Source organism: Nannospalax galili, unplaced genomic scaffold (genome assembly GCF_000622305.1).
Source record: "Nannospalax galili isolate Female #2095 unplaced genomic scaffold, S.galili_v1.0 scaffold389, whole genome shotgun sequence".
Lineage (NCBI taxonomy): Eukaryota > Metazoa > Chordata > Mammalia > Rodentia > Spalacidae > Nannospalax > Nannospalax galili.
Window position 1 is genome coordinate 2,256,102 of NW_008360310.1, and position 13,801 is coordinate 2,269,902.

The following is a 13,801-nucleotide window of genomic DNA, read 5'->3' on the forward strand; positions in this document are numbered from 1 at the left end:
TGCTCACTCGCTCCCCCCCACCCCCGTGGCTTATCATGAGCCACTCAGGAAAGGCCTGCAAAACCTCCGGACTTTATGCTTACTCTCTCACCTTGCCCCACCCTCAAGCCTTCCCAGAGCATGGAAACTATATTCTGCATCTAATTTCTCACTTTCCTTAAGACCTGGGGCCACAGGAACAAGACCTCAGTGCTGTTAGCCCAGCCCAAGTGAACCTGCTAGCCCCTTCCCTCACCCCTAAGGAGCCCACACCTGCCCTCCTTTGGGCCACTCTGCTTCTCTCTCCTTTCCCAAGGCCTAAAGCTAATGTCCTGGCCTCTACCAACCTCCTCTTGGTCTAAACTGCTAGTGCTATGGCTTCTCCCCCTCTCCTCCTCCTGACACCCCGCATCTCTCCAGCTGCATCCCGGCCATTACCTCTAGGCCAGTGTCTCCCCTGGGGTCCACCTCGGGTATACCAAGGTCCTTTTACACCTGTTTTTCTCTCTGTACTGCCCCAGCAGTGAAGGCTGTGAGCCTCTCCAATTTGTCCCCTTCAGCCTCAACCATCCTGTCCTCTCCAAGCCAGGGCCAGATGTACCTGCCCTCCAGCCACAGCTCCTGCATTCAGTTCTGCCCACTTCCACCCACTGCCCATTCTGCTGAAGGACAATAGCCTCCACCTTCCCACTGCTGAAAATTCCTTTAATGGCTCCTTTCAAGGCAAAACCACAGACTCCAAGACAACCTGAGGCCCTGCCCTTGCTTCCTGGCCCACAACTCCCCCAGCCTTAAACAACAGTGCTATCTCTTGACTCTTTTTTAAAAAAATATTTTATTATTTTATTTTATGTGTGTATTGCCTGCACATATGTAAGTGCAACTGTGTTGTACAATACCCAAGAAGGTCAGAAGAGGGCCTCGGATCCCTGGCAGGGGAGTTACAGACAGTTGTTAGCCACTGTGTGGCTAATATTCCTAGCTGGGCATAGTGATGCACTCCAAAGGAAGCAGAAAGATTAGCAGTTCAAGGCCAGCCTCTGCTACAAGAAACTGTGTCTGAACTCCAACCCCACCCCACCTCTGCCTAGGGAAGGTACTTCCTCTTCCCACTGACCTAATGTTACTACTATGTTAAAACTATACAAAGTCACCCCCTCCAGAAAGCCTACTGACTTCCCCAAGCTAAGACAACCCTCTTCTGAGATTCCCTCAGCACACTGCAACTGAAATAGTTATATAAGCTATAAGCATCAGGCCCACAAATCAGCTAACATGCCCTGGGGGGCCTCATAAGTCCATACCCACCCCACAGGGACTCCAGGCAATCAAGAGTAGGAAGCAAAGCTGCTTACTTAGTCTCAGTCTTGAACACCCCTGACACAGGTTCACTCAGTACCTAAGACAGCTCTGCTCCTTCCTTGGGACAGGCCCGGGACGTAGTTTCACAAACATGAAAGTGTGATTGAGTCCCCACACAGGGCAGAGCAGGGAAAAGAAAAGACACATCTGTACTGGGGATGATTGAAAGCAGCTCTAAGACTCCCTGGAAGAACAGACTAGGGGACTTGGCTCTCAGTCCGAGCTCCCCACCCCACCCCTCCCCACCTCATCTGAGAAATGGGAACAGTTCTATGTGCCACATCACATCACAGTATAAGCTCACACTCTGAACAGACATAAAGCCAACTCTGAAAAGAAGAAAACTCTAAGGAGTGTAGAGTGTTGAGCAGAGGTTGTGCCTAAGGAAACCATAGCCACCAGTTCCCACTCCCCCATGCACAGCCCCACCCACCTGGAGGTGGGGGCTCAAAATGCCTTTCTGACCTGATACTTCTCCATCGGCCCTAGGCCCTGCCCTGCAGCCTCTCTTCCTAGAATCTGTTTTCTGGTTCCCCCTACGGACTGGAAATTCCTTGGGTCTCACAAAGAATAGATGCTCAGCTACCCTGGGCAACTGGACCAATGAGCCGGCAAGTGCCCAAGCCAGCCTGGGGCCTCACAGAGGCCAGGGCTGGAAGCTGAGCAGCACCCAGCCCCATCCCCTGCTTCTCAGAGCACAGCCTTTCTGCTCATGCCTGCTTCATTCAGGGCCCCTGGAGAGTCCATGTCCCTCTGTGCTCCGCTGCCCCTACTGAGCCTTGACCCAAGTCTCCAGACCTCTGCTTTCATCGTCCTCAGCAGGTGAAGCAGAAGTCTCAGCCTCTCCATTCTGCCCAATGCCACAGCCACACAGGCATCTGCTGGCCATTCAGCCACCCTAAATGGACGGAAACCTGGCCCTAAAAACCAGCGACAAAGCCAGTGAGGTGCCTAATGCAGCTGGAGAGCCCCTTCTGGGGGTTACGGGTATAGAAAGCATTTGACAAATGCTTTCCTTCCTCTCTTCTGAGTCTACCTTTGATTCCTTTCTGGACTAAGTCTTAGTCCCTTCTCCAGGTCTCTGCTTCCTCACCCTGCCTGCACAGAAAACTGCTGTGGGCTTCACTGCTACCTGTTAATATCCCCAGGGTCTACGAGGAGAGCCAGCCTTCCTGGGAGCCCCAGTCCCCTACCAGTGGCATCCCTGCACAGCACATGCAGCTCTCATCCACATCTCCTGCCAGGGTGTGTTGGCTCTCCCTGACTTTATTCTTTGTCCTCTATCTTTGTCAGTGCTATTCCCCAAACTTTTGGCTTATGGGGTCACCCTGAGGGTATAAGGTTCCACAGTGGAGACAGCTTCCAAGCTGGTTCCACAGAAAGCTCATGGCTTCAAAGCCTCCACCACTGGCCTCAGAGAGGAGAGGCCCTCTTTACCCTTGGCAAAAATAAGGCTGAACCATGAAACACATCCACTCCTGTGTCACTATGCTCCCTCCCCACTTCCTCCTGAAAAGGGTTCTTTTGGACGCTCACCTGATACTGGGCTGGGGCTCCTCAACTGGTCGTGTCTCCAAGGGCAGAAGCACAAGCGGGGAAGCTGGGGTGGCTGCAGCGTGGTCTTCCCCGCATGGAACAGGGGAGCCCTCAGTGGGAGAGAGCTCAAGGGGGCCCAGGGGTGAGGCTGGCTCCCCAGGGGGTGAGGAGGAAGAGGTCAAGGGCCAGGCTCCAGGTGGGGGAGGACATAGGGGGCCAGGCACCCCAGGGCAGTGGCTGGCCCAGGGTGAGAGAGGGGATGGTGGAAAGATAGGTTCTGGGACTGTGGGCAGCTCTTCTGGACCAGAGTGGATGGACGATTCTCTGGATCCTGGAGGTGATATGGATGGGAGAGTGGGGGGATCTGGACTCTCCTGACACAAAAAGGGGCTCAAGGTCTCCTTCTCCGAGGCCCACAGATCAGTCTGCTGGAGGGTGACTGAAAGAGGCCCCAAACCCTCTAGTGTTGGCTCCTGCCTATGGACTTCAAGGCCTTCACCTGTCTCTGAAGACCCCCAGACTTTCTGACTCAGCAGAGCTGAACTCACTGAGTTATGGGTTGTGGGGACAGGCCCCTGAAGGCAGCTGGTGGGCACAGGTGGACAGGCCCCAGACCCAAGGATACCAGCATCCCCTATTTCCTCTTCCAAGCCTGGCTCACCCAGAAAGGCCTCAGAGGATAAGCTTTGCAATTCTTCCAACTCCGGCTGCACCCCCTCCTCCTCAGACACCTGGGAACCAACAATCAATGAACTTGGGGTGGTATCTTCTTCTATCCCTGCCCCCCTGTTACTCAGCCCCACCGCAGCATTCTCTTCTTCCTCCTGGTCCTCTTCTTCCTCCTCCTTCACCTGGGAATTTGAGGGTGTGAAGAGGCGTGGTGGCTTGGGAGGTGGAATTCCAGGCCACACCCCCTCACCCAACCCCTGCTCAGGCTCTGACTCCAGCTGCAAGGCAGAGAGCCACTCACTCCCTCTGGGGTGCACAATGTCTGGTGATGCAGGCTGCACCTGAGGAGACATCTCATCGGACTCTCCCCGCAGGATAGGTGAGGCAACCTCAGCTGCAGGAGAGATAGTGACCACATCCCAAGGCCAGGAATCCTCTGCTGTGTTGAGCTCATGGAAAAGCTTGCTTCCACCTTGGGGGGCCTCCTCATCCTGGCCCGTGGGGGTGTCATCTGAACCAGGTAGTCTCTCCCACACACTGAGCACTTCTGGGGAGCTGAACAGAGATGCCCCGCTATCTGCTGGACTCTGCGCAGCTCCCCCTTCTGAGGCAGGAGGTTCCTGATCTGGTGTCCAGGCGGAGGCTTGCAGGTGCAGCTGGGCTGCTGCAGAAGATGGGCTGACCCCTGAAGACCCAAGGGGCCCTGGGTCAGACATATTTGTGCTTGGCTGGTCCAGTCCTGAGTCCATAGGAGCCCTGTGCTCCAGCCACATGCTGCTCCCACCTGTTCCTCCCCCAGGTTCTCTCTGGGGCTCCGTTGCCTTCACTGTCATGGTCCCAGGACCCGGGTCTTGCAGCCCAGCCTCCTCCAGCCCCACTCCTGCAGGGGCCAGGATCTCACTCCTGGCCTCTGGCTGCAGCCTGCCAGCGGCAAAGATGTTGAAGGTGTCTTCCCACTCAGGCAGGGCTTTCCCAGGGGAGGCCAGGGGGGCCAGGCTGGCCCTCAAGGCACTGGGGAGAGAGGGAGCAGGTGAAGGAGAATTTAGTGCTATGTTGGCTATGAGCTCCTCAAAGAAGGGGTTTCTCTGCAAGGAGGTGAGGAATGGATTCGTGACCCCCAAGAGTCCAGATGGGGTAGCTTCAGGGGCAGTGGTGGCTGTGGCGGCAGTGGCAGCAGAGGGGGAGGCGACTGCAAAAAGGTTAGTGCTTAGCATGGGAGCGGCAGCGGGAGCAGGAGTGGGGGCGGCCAGAGCCCTGGGGGAGTAGGGGTGAGGAGGAGCAGCTGGGTCAGATTCTACCTGAGGAGACACGTCCAGGCTGTGGAGGAGACAAAACCATGAGCCTCCTGGTTAATGCTGAGACTGGAAATAGCTCTGCCAAGTACCACCCCTACCCCACCCCCAGGCCGAGTGCCACACCACCACATGGGCTGTGCACAACCACACAAGCCAGAGGACCAAGTGAAGGAAGATCCAAACATTATGAAGCACCACTAAAGGAGAAGGATGCTGGAAGAGCTCACATAATCCTTAGGCCCAGCCTAGCCAGCAGTCATCACATCTCATAAACAACATCCAAACCTAAAGCAGTCCCTTCAACTAGCCCATACTGAAGAGATTACTCAGCATTGGGTTCACGCTTCAAAAACAACCCCAAAATACCCAGCATCCCTTTAGCACTGAGAGCAAAGGAAACACTAGCTGGCTTGGAGGAAGGGATCAGAGCCAAACTGGACAAAAACACAGCACTAAGAGAACCAGCAGGGTACTTGGGATGCTAAACTGAAACAGACTGTCATACTGAGCCCTTCCTTGCAGAGAGAGGTAAGAATGGGCTGTCATCAGGCATGACAAGATGTCAAAGCAAACCACCCTTCCCATGTCATTGGGGGTCTGGGGGAAATACCAGTCTAAGGCATACAAGATACCTGCTGAGCAGGCCTACTGCACCCACAGGCAGCACTCCCTCACCTTACCTCCCTCAAGGGCCAGCCTTGGGAGATGAAGGGACACACTCTGAACTGAGAGCCTTTGGTTCCCCAGGACACAGACAAAAGAATCAGAAAACAGCAAGGAAGAAAAGCAGACCAAACACCCCAGTTTGAGCAGATTAACAGAGGCTTGTGGATGAACTTGCAGTTAGACCCCAATTCTGGTGACCTGCTTTCCAGCAAGTTCCATCCTCAGAGACAGTTTGTCAGTTCTCCAAGCTCCCAAGGCCCCATTCCTTTACTCCTGCTGCCTAAATAAGAGAATCCAGGGGGAAATTCCTATCCATCTTTCCTACTCAACCAGCTTCTCAGAAAATACTAGTGGGAGCCGAAGTGACTGAAGCAAGGCTTTCCCAGCTAGCCATGAAAAAGTGGGCTGGGGTAGAAGGGCAGGAGGCTGAGCTATTTGGAGCTTGCCTCATTCTTCAAATACTCGGGATCCAAACTAGGCAGGTTATACATTGACCCTGGCAGGCAAGGGGAAAGAATCCAGGTCAGCCAGAGGCAAGAGGGCTCCAAAGACAAGCATGGAAAGGAAGGTCAGCCTCCCCAGAAGGACCCAATCAGATCCTGAACTCATGGTTTTTTATAACGATTCAGCTTCCAAAGCCAGGCATGGTGGTTCATACCTGTAATCTTAGCACTGGGGAGGTGGAAGCAGGAGATCAGAAATAGGGCCAGCCTGGACTATATGAGATCCTGTCTCAAGAAATCAAATTTTTAAAAAGAGGATGTGGCTATAACTCAGTTGGTAGAATATTTGCCTAACATGCATGAAACCCTGGGTTTTATCCCTAGCACTGCACATACCAAGCATGGTGACATAAGCTTATAATCCTAGCACTGGAGAAGTACAGGCAGGAGGATCAGAAGTTCAAGGTCATCTTCAGCTATAATCAAGTTCAAAGCCAGCCTGTGCTACATGAGATTCTGCCAAAAACTAAATAAATATTCAGCTTCCAAGATTCCTGTGACCTTTATTTCTTTCCCCTTGAATAATTACTCCAACCCAGTTGGAAGGTAGATCTCAGTTTCATCCCTACCTCTTAATAAAGACACAGGGCACGGGTGGTGAATGTTCTCATGCCCCATCCCAGGCTCCCAGCACTGCCCTGTTTATATGGACATGGGAGGGCACTGTAAAAAGAAGAACCCTTGCCTAGGGTCCCAGCTCCCCAGACACCTCTTTTCTCTTAATTCCAACCATGTCCCAGGCATAGGTGTGAGAAGCAACACACCACCAACCACCACATGGGTCATAACCCTGCTTAGACCTAGATGCAACCCAGGCACAGGGCCCAGGCACTCTGAACTACACTACCTTTCTCTAGACCCCTCATGATAAGTGGCCCTAGTGGTCTGAAGGAAGAGGATCCATCAGCATTACATAGCAGAAAGCTGAGTTCCGGCCTGGCCCTGTCCCCCCTGGCCCCCCGCAACACACACACACACACACACACACACACACACACACACACACACACACACACTCACCCTTAAGCTCACGGCAATCTGCTGGCAGTCAGAACTGCAGGGAGAGGAGCACCAGGGAAGCACACTAGGAGCCCCAGGCTCAATCAGCAGCCTCCTCTGTATCATAGCTCCCCAGAGATGCACACAAACCAGTTGGTATGGAATCAGCAAAGGGTTCTCCCTGGAGGCCAGGCCTACAGGCAAGCAGGCCAAGCAGGCTTTCCAAAGCCAGTGGTGCCTGCTAACCCCCATCCATCTGTGCTCTGCCTATTGCATACCAATCGCACATTCTGAAGGTTCTCAGTAGGAAACACTGCCTCCCTACAAGTCCACATGGCACAGGGCAGAAGCACATTCCCTTGTCCTGAGAAGGCCTCTGCAACCTGGTACCCACTGGGCCAACCTGGTACCCCCAATAAGTAGGGTACAATATATGCTGATTTGTCTCCTTCAGAGCCAAACACTCGGGAGAGAAGTCAGAAGTCCAAGCAACTCTGTCCTTTCCACCCTGGGAATAAACTTCAAGGTATACAGGAATCTTGGGACAACTAGTTGAACCTGCCACTTATAGTTCACTGCAATGCCCCCTTTTTTTTTAAGTTTTTTTGATACAGTGTAGCCCAGGATGACCTCAAACTCATAGCAATCCTGTCTTCTGTGTGCCAGGATTGTAGGCACATGCTACAATACCCAGCTGCCCACCTCCTTCTTAAATACCACACCCTGGGGCTACCTCTGTGGAAGGCAAGTTCACTACTAGTTGTGGCTTCCCTGGGCTGAGATGAGCTATATGTCCTTGTTCCCTGCATTAGGTGCAGATGTGGCAAGTAGGCTGCCCACAAGTCAGTCCTCAAGGGGCAAAGTCAGCCTTTAAGACACCATTCCCAGCCTATGTGCCCTCTGGACATACCTATTGAGCATGAGTTCCTGGCATCCTCCTAAGATGGGCCCCAGTGTCAAGGAAACTCTTCTCATTGGGACACAATAAGGTAACAGAGGGGCTTGGTAAGTGGCAAGTATAGAGACTCTAGCATCTAGCTTCCAAACCAAACCACTGTTAACAGAGTAACTTTATGGGGAAACAGCCACAGACAGGACAAGAAACATGCTGAAGTGCCTGGCTGAGCACTTCAGCTACTTATTTACACAAGCAGAGGGCACCTGAGACGCCCTGCCCTTCTACAAGCCAGCACATCCCAGGCCTACTGAACTGCAGTCTACCATATCTGGGGAGGGGCTGAGGAGACACAAAGGAGCTAAAGGCCACTTAATGACACTCCTGGCTCTCTGTTGCAACCGATTTACCCTCCCTCGATTAGATTTATTTACTATTGCATTTTTTATTGAATTTTTGCAATTTTCATACAATACGGTTTGATGTAAATTTCTTTTTGTATTCATATTTGGTCACCTCCTAGTTCAAAGGTCTACCATGAGGAGGAAGGGACAAAAAAACAATACAGCCTGGTGTGGCCACTGAATGCCACAGCACAACACAGAGGAGTCCTGTGGCACAGATGGAGCTCGATGGGTGCACTCCCACTCCTCAGCCTTATACAGGTAGAGGCCTGGGTAACAGCCAAGGGCCAGGAGGGCAAAACGACCATATTCCCAGTCCCTCCAACCTCACACCTCTGCCAGCCACTGCATTCTCCAACGGCACTGCCTCAAGCCTCTCCATGGGGCACCAGAGCCATATGGGGGCACTAGAGGGCGCTGCTGCCCTTATTAGAGAAAAACTTCAGGCTCTACAACAGTAGCCCTGACAGAGGCATCCCAAGCCCCTAGGCCTCTGGTCAGGCCCTCCAGGTCCTAGCTAGAGATCTTGCAGCTGCAACCAGTTACCACAGTTCTGGGTCTAACCTGCAGCTGCTCTTGTCTCTCAGTTCTTTCCTTATAACTCCAATAAACATTCCAGGTAAGCACCAACAACTGCTTCTCCAGGGTCAGCCTTCCCCTCCCACAATAGGCACCCAGGGCTCAGGTGAACTGCTGGAGCTCACAGTCTTCAAAGGGCAGCCCCTCTCATCCTACCTGAATGCTTGGTTCAGAGCCTGCCCTGGAACTGCCACCTGCCGGTGGGCCTAGGGCAAGTAGGGATGCCAAGGTACCCTCTAGCCTGCTAAGGACAAGGCTCAGAATTCAAGTGTGAGCAGGACAGAAATTTCATCTTCCTTCTGCCCATCGCTAACCTAAATTCTCTGAACTCTGAGAGTCTGTTAGGAGTCACAGAAACACAGGAGAAGGAAAATGGAGATGGAATAAACCTAGGCACTCAGCACTTCACATGAAGAAAGCAAAACCAGAGCTACCGAGTCCCCTCCCCACTGGTTGAAAACAAGTGTAGGATCCTCTCTCTGCCCTAGCTCCTGGCCCCTCAAACAGGACCCAGCCTTCCCATCTTCCTCTACCCATGGGGGGGCAGGGGGTACTTGCTGAGAAGAGAGAAACAACTGGCCTCAAGACACAAGCTAGGACTACCACCAATGTTGGATAAGAGGGGCAGGCTTCTGTGTCCTCCCCAGGGAGACTCCAAGCTGGGGTCAGAGGCTTGCAGACTCAAGGCAGAAGGCTAGGCACATTCCCAACAGAACAGAACCACCAATACTTCCAATAGTAGTATGCCCCAAGACCAATAAAACTAGTGACCAGAGCACCAGAGGCCTCTGCTCAGGGACACAGTTCAGGGGAGCTGCCACAGCCTCTTTCCAGGCTAAGAAGCAACTAGGGGTAAGGAAAAAGGATGGAACATTGATTTATTTAATTCCTGTCCTCAAAGGGGAGAGATCTCAGAGCCAGATGGACAGCCAAGGGAAGTCATCTAGCTTCAGAGACAGTAGGGCATCTGAGGGCACCGTCCCCAGTCTCAAGGCTTTCTTACCTTGAAGTAAGAAAGAGGAGGAGGTCAGGAAACCAAAAATCCATACAAATGAATCCTTCCTGCCTCTGTGCTGCCAACTCAAGCAACAGGACCTGGGCCAGTCTTGATCCACAGGACCCTCACAGTGCTGTGCCCTTGCAACTCACCTGTATCCATGTGCACAATATGAGCCTTGGCTCAGGAAAACAGGATACTCCACTCAATCATGCAAAGCCAGATCCCAGGCAGCCTGCTCCCTGCTCCTCCCTGCCCCAGGCCCCAAGTGACAAACACCTAGACTCCTCCCCACATAGCAAAAGGGGCCTTGCTAATGCATACCTGGGCTTCTGTGTTGCTTCCTTGGATTCTCTCAGGCCAAACCAGCTACTCTTGGCCTTTTCCTCCCAGGTAGATGGGTGGTGGGGGGAGGTTCCCAGAGAGGGACTCCCTTTCTCCCCCACTGAGCCACGGCGCCCCAACTCGCTCCGACTCAGCCCCTGGTGATGATGATGGAAGAGGCCCATCCGGGGCTTCCGCTCCTTTTCTGCCACAGCCTCAGAGGAGGCCACTATGGGTGTGGCAACCTGGACTGGCTTTCCCTCTGGAGGTGGCGCCCCCTCCTCCTCTCCAGAGTGACTGGCTCCTGGGGCCAGCACCTTGGCTTGACTGCTCAGCTCCTCCTGTCCAGGTACCACCTCTGAGCTACTGGTGCTACGCCTGCCTCTGTGCCAGGAGTCATCTGAGGACTGAGGCCCCTCCTCCGTGGGCCGAGAAGAGACGCTGTGCAGGGAGCTGGAGGGTGGGAAGGGGCCTGAGATGGAGCTGCGGTGTCGTAAGAGGGGCTGAGGCTCCTCATTGTAAACGTGGCTCCCATTGACACAGAGGGAAGAACGGGAGGCAGCATCATGGTGGCCCTGGAGCTCTAGAAGTGCCCGGGGAGGAGCTGCTCGCATCTGGCTGGCCTCATCGCTGAATGTTCTCTTGTGAGTGAGCAGTTTGGGAGACTGTGTAGAGTCCCTGCCTAGAAAGGAGACGTGTGGCATGAGCACTTGGACAGAGAAACCCCATTTCTTTGCCCCAGGCCTTCCTTGCCTCCTGAGAGGAGCCCACCCTCTCCCCTTACTCACCCCCTTCAGTGGACAGCCAGCTGCTGTGGCTTGGTGAGCGGGTGAGAAGTTCAGCACCAGGGCCCTGGTAGACCAGGCTGCCACTGGCAGAGGACAGGGTACTATCAGAGCCCAGCGAGGTATTGGACTGGGTGAGAGAGGACTTGCGCAGTTTGTTGCGGAGGAAGAAGCCTTTAGCTTTGCCCATCTTGCCCAGACTGCCCAGCTCAGGGTCCTCCAGGGCACTGCTTGGGAGAATGGCTGAGGCAGACTCCAGGTCATACTTCTTCTTGCCTTTCATCTTGTCCTTGAGCTTGCTGAAGGGGGACCGAGGCTTGTCCTTCATGGACAGGTCGAACATGCTGGCACTCAAGTTGTTTCGAGTGAACTGGATGGTCACTTGGATCTCGCCACGCTCCTTCTCCTTCTTGCCTGGCTTGGAGCACAGCTTGTACCACCTGTGAGAAGAAGTGGGCAGAGCTCTGGTCACAGGCACTATACAGAACCTCTCCCCACTTTGAAGGCCAACAGTAGCCTCTCCTCCCAGCTCCTGCTCTGACACACAAGCCTGGTCTTTGAAGCTGGCACTGCTGAGGCTGTCACAAACTTGTCCATCAAGGAGAATATAACCTGCTGAGTTGGGAAAGGTGGTTGGTTGGGTGCTAATGAGCATTAGTGACCACAGCACAGCTCCTTTCACCCAGTGCCTTTCCTAGAGTTTACAGACCCCACACTACCTATCACCACCTGTCTGAAACTCTGAGGCCCAAAGGAGTGAGGCTGGGCCTTTGGAAGAGGAGAATTGCCATATATCCAGGTCCTGGGTATGGCCAGCCCTATCCATGATCCCCCTATTCACATCCTCTCTTCTGGCCCATCTCAACAGATGATCTGAATCCCTAGAAAAGAACAGCTCTTAAAGAGGCCCAAGGCCAGAAATACAGGATACTATGTGTACACACACCCCTCACTTATGCACTGACTCACCCCAAGGCCTGCCAAGACTACCTCTGTGAGGCAGAGAAGCAGACAGACATGACTGCGACCTGAAGCAACAGAGTCGGAGAAGAAAAGCATCTGCATCTAGAGTACCATGGGTGGACAGCCAGCAAGACTTTCTTCCCATTCCCACCCTACCAGGTTCTCCTGGGAGATGATCATCACCCTGTTCTACAGATTGAGAGATGAGGCTTGGACCCAGAACAACAGACAGGGAAAGAGAGGGAACACTCACAAGCCAGGTTCTCATCACACCAAAGCACATGTTCTTCAGCTACACCCTCCACAGGAGTCACAAAGGCAGACTAAGCTGGCCATGGTGACTCACACCTGTAATCCCAATACTTAGGAAGCTAAGGCTGGGGGATCATTGAGAGTTCAAAACAAGTCTGAGCTAAATAGTGAGCTCCAGGTACACAGAGCCCACTTTACTGGGGAGAGTATACTTATTTTCCCTTTGTTTTTAGGAACAGGGTCTCATGGCCGACAGGCTGGCTTTGAACTCAGTATGTAGCTAACATTTATCTTGAACTCCTGGCCCTCCTGCTTCCACTGCCCAGGTGCTGGGACTACAGGTATGCACCACCATGCCTGATTAACTCTGAACCTCTCTGAAAGCTAAACATACTTTTGTCATACAAGGACAATTGTATTCCTTAGTATTTACCCTGTTGAGGTACAAACTTATACCCACAGAAAAATCTCTCACAGACACTTGTAGCACTTCTATTTATAATGGCCCAAGATATCCTGAATAGGTGAATGGATAACACATTGATACCTCCAGACAGCCAAACATTATGTGGGGAGAAAGAAATGAGCTCTCAAACCACAAAACAGACATGGGAAGATTTTTAAGTGCTTAAGAAAGAGAAGCCTACCTGAAAAAAGCTGTACACTACGTTTCCACTATGTGACATTCAGGACAGGTAAAACTATCAAGACAACAAACTTTAGAGCCCAGAAGGATGGTGCATACCTGTAGTCTTTCCACTAGGGTACTGAGGCAGGAGGATCAGTCTAAAAATCAGTCTGGGCTACACAAGGAGACCCTGTCTCAAAAATAAAAAAAAAAAAAAAGAGATCAGTGACTTCCAGGTGACTGACCAAAGGGAAAAAGGAATGAACAGGCAGAGAACTTGTAAAATGAACAGGGAATATTCATAGCAGTGAAACTCTCATGTATGATGCCATCATGGTGAATAGATGTCATTTTATGTTTGTCAGAACCCAAAGAATGTACAATACACAGACTGAGTCCTGATGTAAACTAGACTCTAATTAACAATGTATTAGCTGGGTATGGTAGCATATACCTTTTTTTTTTTTTTCAGTCTTTTTGAAACAGGGTTTCCCCCTATAGCATCAGCTGGCCTGGAACTTGCTATGTAGACCAGGCTGGCCTTGAACTCACAGAGATCTGCCTGCCGCTACTTCCCAAGTGCTAAGATTAAAGGTATGCACCATCATGCCTGGCCAGTAGCATACATCTATAATCCCAGCACTTAGGAGACAAAGCAGAGGAACTGCCAGAAGTTCAAGAGTAGCCTGGTCTACACAGTGAGTTCCAGGCCAGCCAGGACCATACAGTAAGGCCTGTCTCAAAAATAAGCAACAAGGCCAGGCGTAGTGGCACACTCCTTTAATCCTAGCACTAGGGAGCAGAGGCTGGCCTGGTGGTCTACATAGAGTTCCAGGCCAGCCCATGCTACATAGTGAGACCCTGTCTCAAAAGAAAGAAGAAAGAAAGAAAGAAAGAAAGAAAGAAAGAAAGAAAGAAAGAAAGAAAGAAAGAAAGAAACAAAGAAAGAAAGAAAGAAAGGGGGG

The 13,801-nt window shown here is 52.3% G+C and overlaps 1 protein-coding gene across 3 annotated transcripts in view; it reads right to left on the reverse strand.

Moving 5' to 3' along the window:
- Rab11fip5 (RAB11 family interacting protein 5) overlaps window positions 1–13,801 on the reverse strand; it is a 49,495-nt gene that overhangs the window by 3,281 nt on the left and 32,413 nt on the right. Inside the window, exons 2-4 of one of the 3 annotated variants that reach the window (XM_008824719.2) lie at window positions 10,997–11,433; window positions 10,209–10,890; window positions 2,878–4,863 (exon numbers count right to left, since the gene is read on the reverse strand). In XM_008824719.2, the coding sequence (XP_008822941.1) occupies window positions 2,878–4,863; window positions 10,209–10,890; window positions 10,997–11,433 (3,105 nt within the window). The remainder of the gene's footprint in view (window positions 1–2,877; window positions 4,864–10,208; window positions 10,891–10,996; window positions 11,434–13,801) is intronic. The other 2 variants (XM_017796027.2, XM_008824720.2) reach the window with 2 other exon arrangements.